The 19606-nt window shown below is 38.0% G+C and overlaps 1 protein-coding gene across 3 annotated transcripts in view; it reads right to left on the bottom strand.

Moving 5' to 3' along the window:
• The window catches only part of INPP4B (inositol polyphosphate-4-phosphatase type II B), a 220868-nt gene that overhangs the window by 98994 nt on the left and 102268 nt on the right, over window positions 1-19606 (bottom strand). For all 3 annotated transcript variants that reach the window (XM_040581815.1, XM_040581804.1, XM_040581824.1), the window contains 2 exons: window positions 15757-15904; window positions 3108-3238 (listed from right to left, as the gene is read on the bottom strand). In XM_040581815.1, the coding sequence (XP_040437749.1) occupies window positions 3108-3238; window positions 15757-15904 (279 nt within the window). The remainder of the gene's footprint in view (window positions 1-3107; window positions 3239-15756; window positions 15905-19606) is intronic.

Below are 19606 nucleotides of genomic sequence, written 5' to 3' on the forward strand. Positions count from 1 at the left end.
AGCAACTACAGAATGAAGCCAAATATATGTCTGTCTTGCTCTTCTTATCAAACACTATAATCTTGCTTTTAAAAGTATAATGTGTACTGTTTATAGAGAAAAAAAATCCCAAATGGGAATGGAAGCGGAACCGGGACACTGCATCCTAAAACATGCAATGAATTTTATCCACATCCCCTCCATTCCTTTGAAAAAAAAAAAAAGAAGTAGGGACAAGTTTCTGAAAATTGTATGCAGGGAGATTAATCTCTGTCTCTGTTCTACACAGAACTGCAATTACTTGTGGCAAATGATCTAGGCAGAAAAAAATCTGATTAAAGACAAGTAATGGACAGCAGAAGCATATAAGAATCTCTTCTAGATTTTGTTTTACTTTTGGGCAGCCAATCCTACATTGCCTATAGGATCAAAATGCAGATTTGAGGTTTTAGTCTAGCTCTACATACATATACACAACAGACACGCCCCTTTTATATTTATAATTAAAAATCATAGTGCATTTTTATGCAAATATAGTGCAGGGTTAAAACTAAATACTGTCTTCATTAGAAGGACTGGGCTATTATTTGGCTTTAGAATGTACACATACGTATCATGCTGATCACAATAAAATAAGTTTTCAAATGTTAAAGTAACTTTTCACACAAGATGCACAATCAGGGGTTTTCCAAGTATAAACCAAGTATTTTACCAGCACTACATTAGTAAGGGGGGGAAAAAGGGTTGTTGAAAAAATGAGCTTTAGGTATGTACCTGACTGTTCACCTCCAAATTAACACCTCTTCATTATTTCTCATCCTCACTACAATTACCAGGTTGCTTTGGTTTTCTGCTCTGGTTTGTTTTTGGAGAAATGTTCGTACTCTTTTGTATATGTGCTGGTACTGTCTTCCTCAAAAATCTCAAGTTCCCTGGTCTACTGCTGTTCTTTCAAATCACAGTACAGACAGGTCATTTAAAAATCACCAACTCTTTTTAAATTCACTTGGCACAATACGGGTCTTGAAGGATTTGGGCTTAATAGATTACATTGTCTTTTTTTTTTTTATCTCAAAAGTTAATTTCAAGATTTCCCTGCAAATTATAATTATTACATTGATGCCTTGTTAATCTGTATGTATTGCCTTATACATGATACTTTAGAGTGCCTTCAAAGTGTAATCAGCGAAGTATGAAAGATATATGTATATATTTGTTAAAGCAGAGGAACATAAGAAGTGTCATACTGGATCAGACTGCCAAAATCGGAACTGGAATATTCTGATGATGGTAAACAAATATAAATAAAAGAAATTCCACTTTTGCAACGAAAATGCAAATTATCAGTCAACATTTAGTGTAACAGATGAGATTTTTTCCCCATAAATTTAAGCAGGTGATCAACTGCTCCCAAAATGCTTAGTGTTTCAGTTAGAGGCTGTTTTTAGTTCATACACTGAAACACAATTTCTCTTTTCCTGTGACCAAGAAAGCTATCCCAGAGCAATCTCGAATGAGAAATACCATGCTTAGTCCTGTATTAGAAGATGGTGGCTATAGGATAAAAGTATAGATTTAATACTTGTTTTGGAAAAGAAAGATTTGTGCCTCACCTACTAAATGCAGCAGATTATAATAAAAGTAAATGTACCCAACTCTCTATAAGAAGAAATTATTCTGCTATGCACTTTAGTTATATATTGAACTAAACCCAAATTGCTCCATTTCTTGGTACACACAAAGTTTTGTTTGGACTATGTAGAAAGCTAGAATTAATTAAGAAAATACTGCAAATTCTCCATAAATATATATACCAGATATTTCAAAAGCTGTTATCATTCTTTATACCTCTATTTTTACAAACATTCATGACCAAAACATATCTCTTTTTTTTCCAGAAATATTCTAGGTTGCAAACCTATATATATGTAACATAATGCCCAGTATTTACCTCTGACATGCACTGCTATGCCTACACACACACACTTATAGGAGTAAGGCCACAGTGAGAACATCTAATAGTGAAAATATAGAGTGAAAGAGCATATGCAAGCAACAGTGGCAAGCATGGTCATCGAAAACACGTATTTGAGATGGTGACTCTGAGGACTGGAGTTACAAATCTGACACCAGCAACAAAGAAGCAATAAGGCCTCTGTAGGAATACAGAACAAATGTGCCCATTTCCTTCCAAAACACCTCTAAAACTAGGGGAGAAGAAGAAAAGCATCCTATAAAAAGACAGAAATCTTTGTTTTCTCAAAATACAGCTGTTATTCAGGAAATAATTCCAGTAGTCTCGCAACACAGAAAAGAATTACGGTAAGTTTCTTGAATGATTTGTGATCAAAACAAAAGAAATTCAAAGGAATAAATAATTTCTTCTGCAGTCTTTTTCTTTTTATGAGTTAGAATTACTACAGGAGGAAAAGACTTGCTGTCTTTTCTGAACATTTGTCACTGATGATGTCTTACTCCACTGGCATGCAGACGCTATGATACATTATAGACCCTGACCACAGGACTATGGCAGATATTAGCAGAACAAACACCCAGTGCACATCAGAATAGAAGACCTCTGTCCCCACAGGAAAAAGCAAGGCAGCACGTACTGCTGTTTCTAGGCTGAGGACAGACTGCTTATCCCATATTAATTCTGTGTTTACCTGGCACAATGTGGGCAATGACAACTATTGTGCTGAGGATATGCAAAGCATAGCTAGGTGTTATGTTACCCTGCAGAGTGTTAAATGTAACTGAAGTTTCAAGAAAAATTGACGAAACTACCTCTAAGGTTGGTTTCAAGTGCCAGATGGTATTCAATACTAGAAGAGCAGTGTATTCAAGGGAGCGTGCAATTAAAACACCCCCACCCCCCACCCCCATTTCTCCAACTTTTTTGGCTGCTGTGTAACCATGTACCATGTTAACTGTGAAAAACTGCTGGAACGCATGGAAATTATTTAGGAAACAGGGCACCTGTGAGTATCTCAGAAATACAATTACAAATATTTCATATTTCATTTTTATGTGGCTGAATATGCCAGTATTTAATAACAATCAATCTAGTTAATTCTTACCTGCTCCAGAAGAGGAGAGGCTATTTTCATAGAAGCATAGATTCATACCTGTATGCTTTCCAAGCTCTGCAAGAGTATCCTGGTACATGCTCAGCATCTGATCACAGTGAGCAATAACACTTTTGCGCATATTGTCCCAGTGAGGAGCAAGTTCTCCCAAGTCTTTAAGTTCCTGATTCCTGTATCAAAAGACAAAAAGAGAAGGTGCTAATAAAGTCATTAATCTATTAACATCCATTCAAATTAACCCAAAATCAGTTTGTTAAAAAAACCCACACCACAAAATCACTTCCTAATTGAAATAAAATCTGTTTTCAGGGTGCTTGTAAAATCTGTTGATTTCACCTACACAATAAAGAATGTCAAATCAGTGAATAATACAGTAATTTGTGTTCAAAACTAATCTGGAACAAATGCAATAGCCTGCAAACTGAAATAATATTTCTTCCCTGGGGGTAAGAATGCTTTCAGGTTCCAGAGAGCTGTGCTCACAGCAAGTAACTTTTTGCGAGGAAATATTAAACACGGTTGTAAAGAATACAAAGCTTGCTCCTTCTCCAACACCTGCAACATAGGTGTTATGATAAACTCTGCTCTGCTCTCTGGATACTTTCCTACACATCATAAACACAGTTCTAGCAGCATTTCTACAATGGTCTGTTTAACCAACACACCAGCCGTCACCACATTTCTTTTGTGTTCAAAAAAACCCCAAACAAACCAACACCACCCCACCCCCCATCAGTCCCCTAGAACTCAGGTCAAAACAGCAGTATTATGGTAACCAAACATGTCACTGAAAATCCAAAAGGAAATCCTTTAACAAATTATCAGGTTTCCTGTACACCCTTGAGAGCTGACCCGGGTGAAATAGAGATCACTCTAATTTCCTACACAAACAAGCATAGTTAACAGTACACTGGGCTTTCTGTTAGTTTTCTTCACTTGCAAATTAAGTTCATCCTGTATCTACCTCAAAGCCACTTGGAGGACTTGCTTTTAAAGAACTGGAATTGTTCAGGAGAAAACTTGTGCAACACAATCAACTAGTTTTTCTCAATTTCTTCAAAGCAGCAAGCAGACTGTTTCACTGCAATTCTTGGAAGACCCCCAAAAGACTTGCAGAGGACAGCTCTTACATATAGGAAAATTTACTCAAGTAAAAGGAAAAACAGGAGGAGAGGGGGCAGAAAGTGGGACAAAAAGACCAACAAGTCTGCAGCACAGGAACATAGAGCTACACTTACCACAACAGTTCTGACCACCAGCCAAAAAGTCTTAAAATCATTTGCTAAACAGAAAACCCCCACATTGATACACTGAAGTCTTCCCCATCGTTATTAGCTTTGCATTAGAGTGAACAGTATTAAAATCAGAGCATCACAGAATGGTCAGGGTTTGGAAGCGACCTCTGACCATCACGCAGCCCAACCCCTGCCAAAGCAGGGTCACCCAGAGCGGGCTGCACAGGATCACGTCCAGGCGGGTTCTCAGTGTCTCCAGAGAAGGAGACCCCCCAGCCCCTCTGGGCAGCCTGCCCCAGCGCTCTGCCACCCTCACGGTGAAGAAGTTCTCCCTCACGTTCAGAGGGAGCTGCCTGTGCCTCGGCGTGTGCCCGTTGCCCCTCGCCCTGTCGCTGGGCACCGCTGGCAGAGCCCGGCCCCGTCCTCCTGGCGCTGGCCCTGAAGCTGTTTGCAGCCATCGCTCAGAGCCCTCTCAGCCCTCCCTTCCCCGGGCTGAGCAGCCGCAGGTGTCCCGGCCTGCCCTCCCCCGGGAGGTGCCCAGGCCCCTCACCCCCTGCGCAGCCCCCGCCGGGCCCTCCCCAGCAGCTCCCCGTCTCTGGAACTGGGGAGCCCAGCGCTGGGCACGGCGCTCCCGGGGCGGCCTCCCCAGGGCAGAGCCGAGGGGCAGGGTCACCTCCCTGCGCCTGCTGGCCACGCTCCTCCTCATGCCCCCCAGGGCGCCACCGGCCTCCTGGGCCACCGGGGCTGGCTGCCGGCCCGGGGGCAGCTGCTGTGCCCCGGCACTGCCCGGCCCTTCCCCGCAGAGCTGCCTCCCCGCAGGCAGCCCCCAGCCCCTGCTGGTGCGTGGGGCTGTGCCCCCCCGGGGCAGGGCCTGGCACCGGCCTCTGCTGGGCTCCATCAGGTCCCTCCTGCCCAGCTCTCCAGCCTGCCCAGCTCTCGCCGGATGGCAGCGCAGCCTCTGGGGCATCAGCCGCTCCTCCCGCCTTTGTACCAGCCACCAGCCTGCTGAGGGGACGCTCTGTGCCTTCGCCCAGGTCACCGGTGAATCAGCTGAACGGGACTGGGCCCAGCACTGAGCCCTGGGCAGCACCGCTGGCCACAGGCCTCCAGCTGGGCTCTGCGCTGCTGGTCACAGCCCTCTCGGCTCCGCCGTTCAGCCAGTTCCCAATCTACCTCACTGTCCGCTCATTTAGCCCACACTTCCCTAATTTATGTATGATTATGTATGGGAGACGGTATCAAAATCCTTGCTGAGGTCAAGGTAGACAACATGTACCACTCTCCCCTCATCTACCCAGCCAGTCATTCCATCCATCCAGGCTATCAGGTTGGTCAGGCATGATTTCTTTATTTCCCCTTGGTGAATCCATGTTGATTGTCCTGATAACCTTCTATTCCTCCACATGCTTCAAGATGACCTCCAGGATGAGCTGTTCCATCACCCTTCCAGGGACAGAGGTGAGGGTGACTGGCCTGTAGTTTCCTGGGTCCTTCTTGGCCTTTTGGGAGACTGGAGTGACACTGGCTTTCCTGCAGTTCTCAGGCACCTCTCCTGTTCTCCATGACCTTTCAAAGATGATGGAGAGTGACTTGGCAATAACATCTGCCAGCTCCTTCAGCACTCAGGGGTGCATCCCATTGGGGCCCATGGATCTGTCAAAGTTTGCTTAAGTGATCTCTAACATGATTTTCCTCTACCAAACGGAAGTTGTCTTTTCTTCAGACTTTCTCTCTTGCCTCCAGGGTCTGGGAAACTGGAGGGCCAGCCTTGGCAGTGAAGACTGAAGCAAAGAAGGCATTCAATAGTCCACCTTCTCTGTGTCCTTTGTCACCAGGACACCCATCTCATTCAGCAGTGGGATCGCATTTTCTCTAGTCATCCTTTTCCTACTGATATACTTGAAGAAGCCCTATATAGTTTTTTGAATAAGCTATATAGGCATAATTCTGCTCCTTGTTAATATGACAACCAAAATCATACAGATTGCACTGGAAGCAGAATTAAGATGTTTTGTTCATACATGTCCTTAAAAGTAACAAAATAGAAACAAAGATTACAATACATTAACTTGGGTTTACTAATGATGTACGGTTACTTTTTTCCATTTCATTCAACCTGAAGAACAGAAGTAGATGAATCAGATCAACTTTCTTCCATCAATACAAACTGGCAATGCTGTGACATGACAATCAGCAGCAGTAACAGGACAAAATCATCATTTTCAACCACCCTTTACTTCAAAATTTGTAGGAGCTTAAAATAAGACATCGCATTAAATGAAAATGTCAGGGCTTCCTCCTACGAAAAGCTCATAAGATTTGTCAGGGTATACAATTTTATTTATTAGCAGTGAAGATATTTTGGCCCTTAATATTTAGGTTTTTTTATTTAATAGTTTCAGCAACAATGTTTGGACCTGGCTGAGCTCCTAAACTTTACTGTTCCTCCTATACAGAAATATTCTGCAAAGATTGCAGAAATACTACACAGTGAGAGGTGGGCACATCAAAGCACAACATTCAGAGCCCTCTATCCCATGGAAAACCCACTGCTGGGCCTCTGCTCTCCTGCCTCTAAGCCCACTCCTGGAGCTGTTGGTCCTGTACTCAACTCAAGCAACAGCAGGAGTAGAAACCCCTTATCTCAGATTAAAATACGCAACCAAAACCCAAAACTGGTTTAACCAGCTATGAGTGAACTTCATTGATGCCAACAGCAACAGGAAGGGAAAGCTCAAATCCCACCATTTTAACTTTAATATGTTTTCAAGCAATGTGAAATACTGCTCTTATTGTCGACAAGGCTTTCATCTCAGAAACACATATGCTGTCACTGAAGTCTAAATACAGCCACTAGTATGTCATAAAAAGACACATCTTAGCTGCAATTTTTTTAATAAAGCAAGCATGCAGTTTTATAGTAATCTACAGCATATATATCATAGAAACTTTAAATAGCACATTTTCTAAATTTATTTCAATTTAAAAATACAGTATAACAGGATTACATGGCATAGGCACTGTTACTCCAAAACCAGCCTTCTTGCACACTTTCCATCTTTTTTTCCAAATGCAAATATATAAGGCATCGGATTTAGATAGTATTTGTGTCTCGTGATTTCTTACTATTTGTCACTGTTGTTGTTTACTTGGTATAACTCTGAGTTATGGCTGAAAAAAGAATTATCTTTTCTGTATCTAAGCTCCATCAAGACTATTCTGTAGTATCAAGCTTTATTATCATTATTGTGAAGGGCTCCTCCCAAAAGTAAACAAACAGATTGAAGTAACAAATCTTTGAAATTTGAAAGTTTATAGTTTGTACTAACACCCACAACAACAATCTTAAAAAACTCCTTTGTTTTAATAATACTATAATACTTGTGCCATAACCGTATACCTTTAAAAACGCACTTTGACCAGTAACTGTGTCAAACAACAATTGCACTATACAAGAAAATTAATAATTATAATAAATATTGGTTCTACAGTGGACAAATCAGTTATTTATGCACCTTTTCAGTGTAGCCATGGAATTTTGAATAGGTTGTCAACAGAGCAGTAAGCTCTGAGCAAACTCACTAGTGTTAGAACAGAGCTATTTATCATCTGCTCTCACCCCAAATCCCCTCTTAAAGTCTTTTCCAGGTAATTGCACCCATCACCATGACAGGCCCTGTGCTCAGCATCAATTTCAACTCTTCTTACAGAATCAAGTCGAAGCTTTGTCTACATCTTCCTGTTCAGCTCTTCAGACTGTCTCCTGGATAGCCTTTTCTGTCAATGCACAACAGAAACTCCCACCCAGGAGCACACCTCAACTTTCATTGTCTCCTGCCTCAATTACTTCACTGGCTTCCTTGATGGCCTTGACCATCTTGCCACACTTGTATCTAACCACAATGTGGATGTAAACAATCTGTCCCATCCCTCTTCCTCCACTTCAAATGTTAGCTAGTTCGATTATTTTTAAGCCTTTCTCAGGTACTTTCTGTTTTTCACATCCATTCTTTCCTTTAGTAGACTAATTATGCCAGCTTTCACTAAACACATCTCATTACAGTTGAAAGCAGTGTCCCACTAAAAAAATCTAAAATCTACCTGTTAGCCTTTCTTCAAAACTCTTTTCTGGTATTATGGCAGAAAAATCCAATATTGGATCCTGATCTACTGAAGGCACTATATAACACACTGATTGTTAAAGATTCATGATCATTGGTGTTAACACAACACAATTTTAAAGAGATGAAAAATTCTAAGAATAAGTTATAAGACTTCTCAGGATCCCACAGAACTACTAGAAATGTCATGAACCTTCATTTCAGGCTCCTACTTAAAAGCCAACAACTTATTTTTCTTGGAATGATATACTAATTTACATAGCTACAATTTGTGGGGACTCGGCCCTTTAGGGGATTGAGTTTTACCCAGCCTTCCTCTCCTGATGGAAAGCACAGTCATTGTACAAGCTGTTACACTGATATGCCGCATGGTTTAGATAGATCTGTGCCTGGATTGAAATATCTGTGCTTTTCTTTATGAACTACTACATCAAAGCAACTAGGGATCCGTAAACACTATGTGACTGGATAAATTTCTGACATTACTAGCAGTTAAATACTGCTGCTATTGAAGTAAAACTACATGCAATTTTTTTGTTCTAAGAAAACATTCAATGAAGCCCATTACCAAAAGACTGCTGAGCACCCAAGGCTCAGATTAATATTCTGCCTTCTAATTTATCAACTCATGCGTTGAGGTTTTTTATTTTTAGGAACACCTTAGCTGCATGATTATAGCAAACTACTGAAAGTACTTGCAAGAGGCACAAATAATTTCCTGTATTATTAATGTTGATAATTTCTACTTAAACAGTTTCTGCTTTGTGCCACGCGCTGTAATAATCATAAACCAAACAGACTCTTTCTCATCACTGGATATAATGATATAGGAACAGCTTAGAAGTCTGAAGGAAACTTATTCAATGCTGAAAATGGAAAATACTGAATTCTATAGGGAGTACTTTGAATTAATGGCATGCACCATGTCCAAAAAGTATGTTAAGAAAGTCCTAATACTGAAATCATGTTCCAAATAAACTTGTTTTTGCATAACTAATGCTACTTTCAACAGTACAGACACCACTGTGGAAAGCACACTGGAAAGCTGTGGTCAGTGACAATAAAATCAAAATCAAGCAAAACCAGCAGCAAGTTATTAAGATGAGCAAGATGAGTCAGAAGGGGGCATTTTCTCAACGAACTTTTCTGGATCTGATTACTCTGTCTTAGACAAGGGAACAGCAGGAATAGCCATTTGCATCATTAAGGACACAGCACAAACCTTTACAACTTCTAAGATGAAGCTGAAAAAATCAGTGCAATTATATGAAGAAGAGAACATTACGAGGACATACAATAAAAGCACATAAACCACAAAATGAAGATGAAGTAGTGATTTTTGATTCATTCAGCTTCAAAAATCCAGTACTGCAATTCCCAGCGAAGCAAACATGACAAATTCAAAACTGTAAAAAGGAAGTGATTTTTACCTCTGCCAAGCAAAATTAGCTTCTGAAATCCACTTTCACAAAACATCAGAAGCAAAGTGCTTAGGAGGATTCAAAACAAGATGAGACATTTCGGAGATTATATTTGCAAAAGTTTTATAATATTCTAAAGGTTATAAAGTTCTGAATATTTATCAAACAGGAGCTTTGGAGCAAATATACACCATAAGCTTTGGGCCACGACTCAATCACTCATAAGTAAAGGAAGCTTAGAAGCTTCCTTTTAAGGAGAGCGCACAGAAATTATTTTTCCTAACAAATTTTACTCTAAACTCTACATGTTTATGGATAGGCATATAATCTTTTTTTTGTAGAATAGAAGCAGATGAAGTTACTCTCATTTTTCTTTACCACAAGTTATGGTCCTGTGATATACAGGCATTAACCCATCAAAACAACTTAACATTCTCTCCAGAAATAAAAGAATCATAGTGTTTTTACTATATAGTTTCTAAAACAGACAAATAATTACTAAGGAGGATTTAATCCCTTCTGGGGAAGCTACCACAAAGACAAATAAATGGATATTTTCCTTTCTTTCCTAATAGTTTTAATTTAGAACCTCTTAAAAACAGTTGCCATTTTTTCTCTTCTTACAGAGCTTCCCAAAGCTATTTCAGATTCTGCTAAGTCTGATCTGACAGGTTACTAAAAACTCAATTGTAGCTTGTGCCTACCTTTTGCATGCCTTAAACACTTGTTTAAAAAAAAAAAAAACCAAAAACCAAAACCAAAAACCAAACCAATCAAACAAAATCAACTAAACAAATCATCCCAAAAAGCCAAGCCACGAAATACATCAAAAATATTTAAAACCCTGTTTCTTCTATGTGTATGTGGAAAATGGACTGAGATTTGCCAAGGTTTGAGAATATTTTATATTGTTCCTGAGAGCTGAGTTTTTAAGTTCTTTTTGCATTTCTATCCACCACCATCTCCTTTTTATTACCCAAAAGCGTAGACAATATATAAGCTATATATCCCATTTCTTCCTTCCTGCCTTAAAACTTTCCCTTCCTTCAATAGTTTCTTACTGGGTGTATCTCTGAAAGACTCAAGATTTTCAAACAGCATGATCATTTGAGGTTAATTCTATGATTTGCATTTAATAGCAGAAGATAATTCTCCTGCATCACACAATTGCAGAGAGTGTCAAATTCAGTAATACTCAGAATGGCATCTGTGGAATTTACACTTTAATCTTAAATTATATTTTAATAACTAGCAATGGTGTATAGAATTGGTTTAGGGTTGGGTTTTTTTGTTGTTTTTAAATTTTACTGTTCATCAGGAAACAGTGGAATCCGCTTACAACAACATGAGCCCTATGGTATAAGCAAAAACATTTTACTCTCCTAGTTTATAACTTCATTTCTTTCTTTCAGCTTGCAATGATCTATGTGGCAAGATTAATCACATTATTAATTGCATGATTACTCAAGTATTTAAACAGTTCTGTAAGTTTCTGTTTTCTTTTTTCTCCAATTTATTAATCAGAGTACATCATTCAAAATAAACAGTGAGGATCTTTATGACATGAGCAACATAATAAAACCATACAAAGCTTTTTAAATCACTTTAATGCCTCTAATTTATATTCTCTGCACCCCCACTGACATGAACTGACAAAATTACACTCAACTTAGTGCTATTAGAACCACAGATAAGTACTGGTAAGTGCAAAATCCCTAGTTAACAACATAGTAATTCAAATGCTTTTTGTGATGACAGAATCTGAGTGTGTTAAAATAATTATAATCTTGAGAACAAGATTATTTTTTGCTTTGGTTTTGTATTGTCCTTCACCATGATGTGGGAGGCTCTAATAACACTTACATGTTATATCATTTGCTCAATATGGACTTCTTTAAGACCAGAGCATGCTGTGCACAAATATAACATCTGGAAATTTTAGCAGCCAGTCTCTGAGAAGCATTGCTGACTGGTACAGAATGATTTTCTGGACTCTTAAAACCTGGCTGGATTTTGCAGAAAACAACAACAGAAACCCCTCCCTGACGGGACAGTCAGAATGTAAGTTAACATTTTGTAGCTTTCAGCACTGCTGAATAATAGGTAATGTTGTGCAGAGGTAACTATCACAAAACAAACCAGGTAATGTTACTCCTTTCCAATGCACTACCACTTTAAATATCCAATAACAAAGTAAAGCCCAGCAAATTTTACTTCATTAAGTTTAATACAAAAACTCCTCTTAGACTTTCACGGAGACCATCTTTTCCAAAATTAGTTATGAACAGCAAGATCAAGAGGACAGAGAATTAAATAGTGTTCATACATGACAATATATATTCTATCCTTTAGTTTATAAATTAATGGTTTTTAAACTGATCATGTTTGAGGAGGGCTCAAATTGTCTAAACACCACTCACAAAAGTTCAGGTTACACTTACATTCATACACTTGCATTCCTCTATGGAGTAACTGATGGAGAATAAGAAAATAAAGGTTTTACATACTTTTTGATGCACAATGGGGTAAATACTGCATATGCCTGTATTTGAACTACATTTTACTGACACACTTTTAAGTGTTGAAAAAAATTACTTCTTTGAACATTTGTGCTAGGTAGTTATTTGAAGTAAGGTTTTAAAAGTCATTAAGTGGATAGAATGTTAACAGTGCCCGACGAAATGCGGTTGATTCAAACAGCTTCAGAAGTTACGGTCAGTTTACTCAGAATAACTTCTGTTATGCTATTACCTCTTATCAATACAATGTTTTTGCAGTGCAATTGCTCAAAAATAAGTAATGTAAAAAATAACACACAAACGTCTGGAAAAATCAATGCCTGCTCCCAACATGTAGCATTTCTGCCTGGGGCTCCATTTCTCTATAGAAGTTGCATATTAAAAGGTAGTAGAAAAAACATCCATCTCTCAGACAGTCTGAACTTTGTCCTCATTCTGTAATGTTACATGAAAGAAACCAGAAAACAGACAAACACCATAGATTTGCACAAGAAAAGGCTGCTGGAGTTGGGACAGGACAGCCATCCCTGATGCAGGAGGAAAGCTTGAGTGTGCTTTATACTCCAGAGAGAGGGTTCAAGGAAAGTTCAGCAATTTATCCCTGAAATTTGTTTATGGGTTGTGACCACAAATGCCATGGGCTAAATTGAGCTGTAAGTAGGTGGAATTGCCTTCCAGCCCAAGGTGAGTTTGGTTCCAAGGGACTCAAAAGAGCTTTAGTGGCAAATCAGAGACACATGTACTGCAGCTTCTACTACAGCCTCCTAATTCTCTTGCTGTGCTGATCGAGTGCACCACAAGTTATACCTGCAACTCCAAGCTTAGATTATATGGGTCAACTAACTTTCTGAACATTTACTGTAAACTACTAAGTTTTTTTTATAATTGTTAGGTTTGAAGAACTACTGGGCTAATCTGGCATGATAGATGCAAAATATCTGGACAAGATTTGTGTGAAGAAATATTAAAAACAGAGGAAAGGACTCACTGGAAAACCTTGAAGAGGAAACAGAAATAATTTCTTCATAAAAAACATCAAAGAGGGCTACATGACTCTTACTAAAACAATAAAAATGACTGATCATATAGCTCCTATTAAAACTTCTTCCAGGGAGGTTTGAAGGATAAAATCTTTAATGCATGCATATCTTTAAAAACATTTTTTCATGCTGAAATAAAAAGTCAAAAAATCGTAGAGGTTACATATTTCAGAGTATCATGTCAGTAAATGAAAAAGTTTGGTTAAGAATGAACACTGCAGTTGTATCAAGAGATGAATGATCTTAAGAGCTATGAGAAAAGGGAATTTAAATGATAATTTAAAATACAATACTGAATGGCATTAACACTTCGCTTGGATATTTTTTCTAGGTAATTGCTTCAGACCTGACTTCACTGAAGCCACAATAGGAATAAAATGAAACAGGCTGATAAGAAGTGGCCTCTGAGACAAAAATATTTGTTCTTTTATACTAACTGGCGAAAAAAGATGCAGAGAACAATACTTCAAAAGAGAACAGCCTCAAGGTAAGTGTAGGTTTTATACAAGTTCAAGAACTAACATAACAATATCCTGCTAACGTTGTTTTTCTAGTTTACAAATGTAAGAAGTCCACAAGAGCATGCATCTTTGTGATTATTTCAAAAGGCAAAGCCCATACAAAGCTGAAGCTCAAACCTACACCCTTACACAATGATTGGTGACACAGATGCCTGTATTCTCGCCATTCACTAATACTCTACCACAAGTTGTTGCTCCTCTTGGTTGGTCTTACCTTATCACTCAGATTGATACAATCACTTTGTCTCTCTCCCTCTCACACCCACACTTTCTACTAGGCTTGAACAGCTAACGACAATGGCACTCAGGAAAATCAGAACCACTTGCCTCAAACTTAGAGCAACTTTCACTTCTGTTTCTTTCTCAAAGCTTTTCTTTATTTTGGTGAGTATTGAATAATCATTAAAAAACCAAACCACGATGATTCTTTACTATGCCTTCATCCAAGGAGGTGAATGCTATAATATGAAATAACAGCAAGCACTACTACTTGCATTATGCCTTTGGAGAGAATAACGCAGTAGTAGTAAAAGTGGTTAAAGTAATCCTCTAACATTTAAAAGGCATTTACCCAGGGGGCAAATTAAAATCTGGGAAGTGGATGAACTGTGCAAGTCACCATAATCTATTTTTACTACTTACTAAAAAATCCTCACACATTAGTATTCTCAAACAAGATCATACCATAAATGCCTAAACACAGTATTAAATGAATAAAATGAAGTATTATAACAATTCATATGATTTTTATAAGCCATCATCACCATGCATAAGTATGTATCAGCCCGTTGACTTTATTAAAAGCAAGATTCTGGTCTCCCACATGCTGTTCTATTGGCATAAAAAAAATCATACAGAAGCAGCAGATGGGGTAAATGGAAAAGAAAAGAAGCTCCTTTTGCAGGACAAACCACCACTGTAAACAGCCACAGGCAACCCCCTCTGATGGAGGGAGCTGCCTGAAATTACACAGGATGGCTTTGGGATGCAGCAGTAGCTCACAGGGTTACTCTTATACATGAGGCCAGATGCCCACCCATGTGTGAGGCAGCTTGCATGGGGTAATAGGCATTATCTCCTACCTCATCCAGTGTCACTGGAAAAAGAACATATGCTTTTAAGGAAGCCCTGGACTGCCTAAAGTATTTTTTTCCACAGTTGTACCAGCACAGCTTACAAGCATTCAAGGACAGGCTGCCATTTTAGTCACTAGAGTGGGAATTCAGACATAAAAAGGATTTTGGGACACCTGTACTCACTATCCTCTTTTTTCCTAGGCCATACATATTATAGTGATCCTCAGATATTCCTGCTGGTTACAAGGCCAATCCAGCAAAGTTTTCAAACTTACGTTACTTGGTATCCTTTTCTTATGCAGACCGATTTACATTAGTTAAAGGAATGTGATTTATATTCTCATTGCTCATTTATTAACTACAAACATGTCATTTTCCATTGTTTGCATGATGTCTGTATGCCCAGTCACAAAGCCAAACACACTACAATATAGTTCACACCCTTGTCATATTGTTTCTTTATAAAATGTTAACTTTTCAGAGTATTCATAATGGTAACCAAATGTTGATGCTTACACATTTAAAGACCACTCTGTAGCACAGTTCATTGCTCAGAACTCATGAAGTCACTGGAGTCCTAAAGATTCTGAGGAATCAATTCTGTTGTTCAGTTACAGCTGTAAATTCTTAGCAGCCCAAAAGAACACTATATTTTACCTATTTCATACCACAAATTGATATTTTAGCTCATCACTTAAACTATTCCAACTCAGAAAAATAAAATTTAGTATTTACTATTGCTACTTCTTCCTTACCTTCTCATATCCTCCTTTATGTGCAGATTGATCAGTTCTTTGGGAACATGGAAAGAGAGGGTGGTCTCAGCCATCTGTTCTCGGATCCGCATCCACTTGTTGTCAGAAGTAGGGAATCTGTATAACTTATTGATTGGGTTTTTTAACACTGCAGAGAGGAAAAATTATATCATTGCTTTACTGTGGTTATATGACTCTTTGAAAATTTATGACAACAATTTCATCCAAAAATAATACATTATTTCCCCCCTTGCTTCCAGAATTAATTTTAGAACCATTAAAATTCTATTAAAAACATTAATTTTTTATTTAATTTATTATAGCAGCATGTGGAGGACAAAGTATTACTATTACAGTATAAATCACATTTTACCCGCACAGTAGGTATCCTGTGAATTTAGCATTTCAGTATAGTGAGAATGTAAATTATGCTCTCTATTCTTACACTTCAGGCACAGTTAGGAAAAACAGAATGCACAAACAAACAATGAATTCACATACAGTCAATGCCATCACTTACCATCTGCTAGAATCACTCACGTTGCTAATAAATTACATGGGACAAGTGAAGCATGCCTCAGAGTTTAGCTGTATCTGATGCATCTTCTCCATGATATGCACACAAAGAAGTCATTAATACAAAGAGATGGTGTGCATCTACATTGAAGGAAACTTGACTACTGACATGGTCAAAAGGACACCATTATAAAGTCAACTTGAACATTGACATGGTCTGCCACTACACAAAAATAAATTTAACAATCCTGTAAATACATCACACACAGTGCTCTCAGATCACTATTTTAACTTGACGTAGGAAAATCATGTTACTTGATGTCTTGGAAGGTTATGCTTAAAACCCACCGTGTATTTTATCTTAAACTCTCACATGTTGGCTATGTTTCCATTCCGATCTTACAATGATGCTTTATAATAAATGTGGGAAATTTCTACTCTTTCCCTTCCTTCTGTTCCCTCCACCCCCACCACCACCCACCACCACCCAACCCTCCCCCTTCTTAATTAATTTTTCAGAAAGTGCAAATGGGGGAAAAGCTGAGAAAGAAAAGTTTTGTTTAACTCTTTGACAAGCTTACTTGGAGACAAATGACTGTCATTTAGCACACGCATCCACTGCTTCCTAACTCAGAATGCCTTTGGACAGCCATCCAAATTCTCCAAGAGTACCCTTCTATCAGCCTTCTGGAAAAAGCTGCCATAGAGCAGGCTCCCATTGATCTGCCACTGAATGGCCTATAACTCAAAGGAATACATTTCCCATGTGTGTTGCGAGGAAACTGCTACTGTCAAAACGACATCTACTAATAGGAATTTCAGCTTCACAACTCACTGTCACCATTACTGCTTATGTAGGATGATTTATAGGGAAGGAAAAACATAGACCAAGTTACAGAAGATACACAAACTGTCTTGCCTATCTAATCAAACTGCTTTTTAACAGAAGTCTTTTAGGAAAGGCCTAAAACAAGACCTCAGATTCAAGGATACCTGCGATAACATGATTGTTGGCAATTCATAAAGAAAGGAATGTTGTAAATAATGTTTAAGTCATTATAGATGAATTCTGTTCTCACCACCCTACTGAGATCTCTTTAATCACTGGTCTGATGAGAAATTAGAAGCCTTTTTAGAGTAGTTTTGCCTTTATTAGTGATTTTACTTACAAAACTGAAATTCTGACTTAGGGTGATAAAATAAGCCTAATAGATCCTTATAGCTATAGCATATAAAACCCAGCAATTTTTCGTTACTACTAACAACCAAAATACCACAATGCTCAAGCATCTTTACACACATGTTACGGCTTCAGAATCCTCACCACACAGACTATCATCCCCTACTTAAAAAAAAAGCATCTCCAAGTCCTGTACCTATGATCAACTTATACCCAGTGCCTGGTCTTTATTATATTACTTAATTAACATCTGCTGTAATGCTTTCCTTATTTTCCTCCTCTTTTGCTGAGATTCTTCTAATTAACAAAATCAGTTTTGTCAATAATATTGAAAGCTTCTGTCAATCCGCAAAGTAGATAAATGGCACTGAAAATCTTCCATTAACAAAATAGGGAATGACAATCAGGAACAGCCCAAGAAACTAAGGGCTTATTCAGGTCTGCCCTTAAAATGAAACCTGCCAAAACAGATGATAATTTTTAGTTAGTTTTTTTGTTGTTGTTGTTGTAGTGCCACCTGTTTGCTAAGAAGCAGGCTGACCGTTTTTACCAGGACATTTCAAATGATGATGCCCCAGACACAAAAGGCTCTTTTCTCTATTCTACCTTTTTATATCTACTTCCTAAGAAGGTATTAAAGGATGTTATTCTAAGAACAGCCCTTAAATTTGCACTCAGAAACTATTACATTAAAAAATTGACATTTGTCTGTGAGAACATAATGCACATGTTCAGCTCCACAATCTCTTTCCTCCCATCTCCTCACTATTACCACTACCATCATGGGAAAAAAACAAAACCAGACAAAAAAAAAAACCAACAAAAAAACAACCGACAGGACTGCAGGATAATAGCCAGGCAGACTAGGAATCACTTTGAAAATGTGGATCCAAAGTTGTGACTTTTCTTATTGTCAGAATTATTAAATTACTTTTCAGGTATTACCTCCGAGCCTGAATTTTCTGATGAGGATAATTTCAAGTGTGTTGCCAGTTTTAAAAAACGGCCAAAACATTTCTCCATGGGTTTATAAAGAAAATTGCATTTACAAACTCAGAAAAAAAGCCTGGGAATTTTGTTTTCGCAAGGAATCCAAATAACTCCCATTTGCAGTATTGGTAAAGCTTGAGATTGTCGATGAGAGTAGCACAGTATGTTTTTCTTATAAACCAAACTACTGAAGTCATGTGAGTCCATAAAAATCTCAGATGTGTTTTGCTTTCAAATTACAACAATAACTGCTTTCTAATTATAATTGTCTAAAATAGTCTAAAACATAAAATAATTAAAATTGTCTAAAAAAGAAATCCAGAAGTCATGTAAAACCACGCAAAGAGTAAGGATGGCAAGACTAGATCTTGCTTTTATAAAAGATAGTTATTAAAATGAGTTAAAGTTTCATAAAGGTAATCCTTCCTGTATTTAGACAGCGATCATGAAAGGCACTGGGGGGGAAAAAAAATCCAGATGAACTGCAGTGGTTAAAAAAAGAAAAAACTATTTTAAAAGCCTTTCTCTGTAGCATGAAACCTAAAAGCCAATGCCATATATTTAACCATCCATATTTTTTGACATTCCCATTTTTAAATTTAAAGACCTCTGTGCTTTTTATTCCATGCAATATCCTTTATACTGCTTCCCCGCAAGTAAAATCAAAAATTAATAAAAGATTGAATACTCTGTTTTCATTTTTGTTCCCTATCAAACATAGATCAAAGTATACCACCACCATATACTAATTTATTAACAGTGTTTCTATTTATATCTTCCTTTGTAGCATAGGTGTATTATGAATATCATTTCATGAAGATAAATTTCAACTTACTTAATCTTTGCTTAATTTCAATTACCTTATTCTTTTTTTTTTATTGTAAAGTGCAGTTTGTTTACATGCAAACAATTGGCAAACTCTCCAGTGTTATAAATAAATAACTGAATTTTGAGACACATAAATTTAATCTCTTGGGGTATAAATGGAACAGAGAGAAGCCTCTGTGAAATACGGTACTCATTCCCACTCACTCAATAAGTGCCTCATAACTCACTTGAGGGCTGCGAGTTCCTTATATTAAGATTTAAATTTCAGAAGAATGCCAATGTGCATCTATGCCTACAGGCTTAAAGATTCACACAGGGGTATTTTTTCAGTTTCAT

This window comes from Falco naumanni, chromosome 1 (genome assembly GCF_017639655.2).
Source record: "Falco naumanni isolate bFalNau1 chromosome 1, bFalNau1.pat, whole genome shotgun sequence".
Lineage (NCBI taxonomy): Eukaryota > Metazoa > Chordata > Aves > Falconiformes > Falconidae > Falco > Falco naumanni.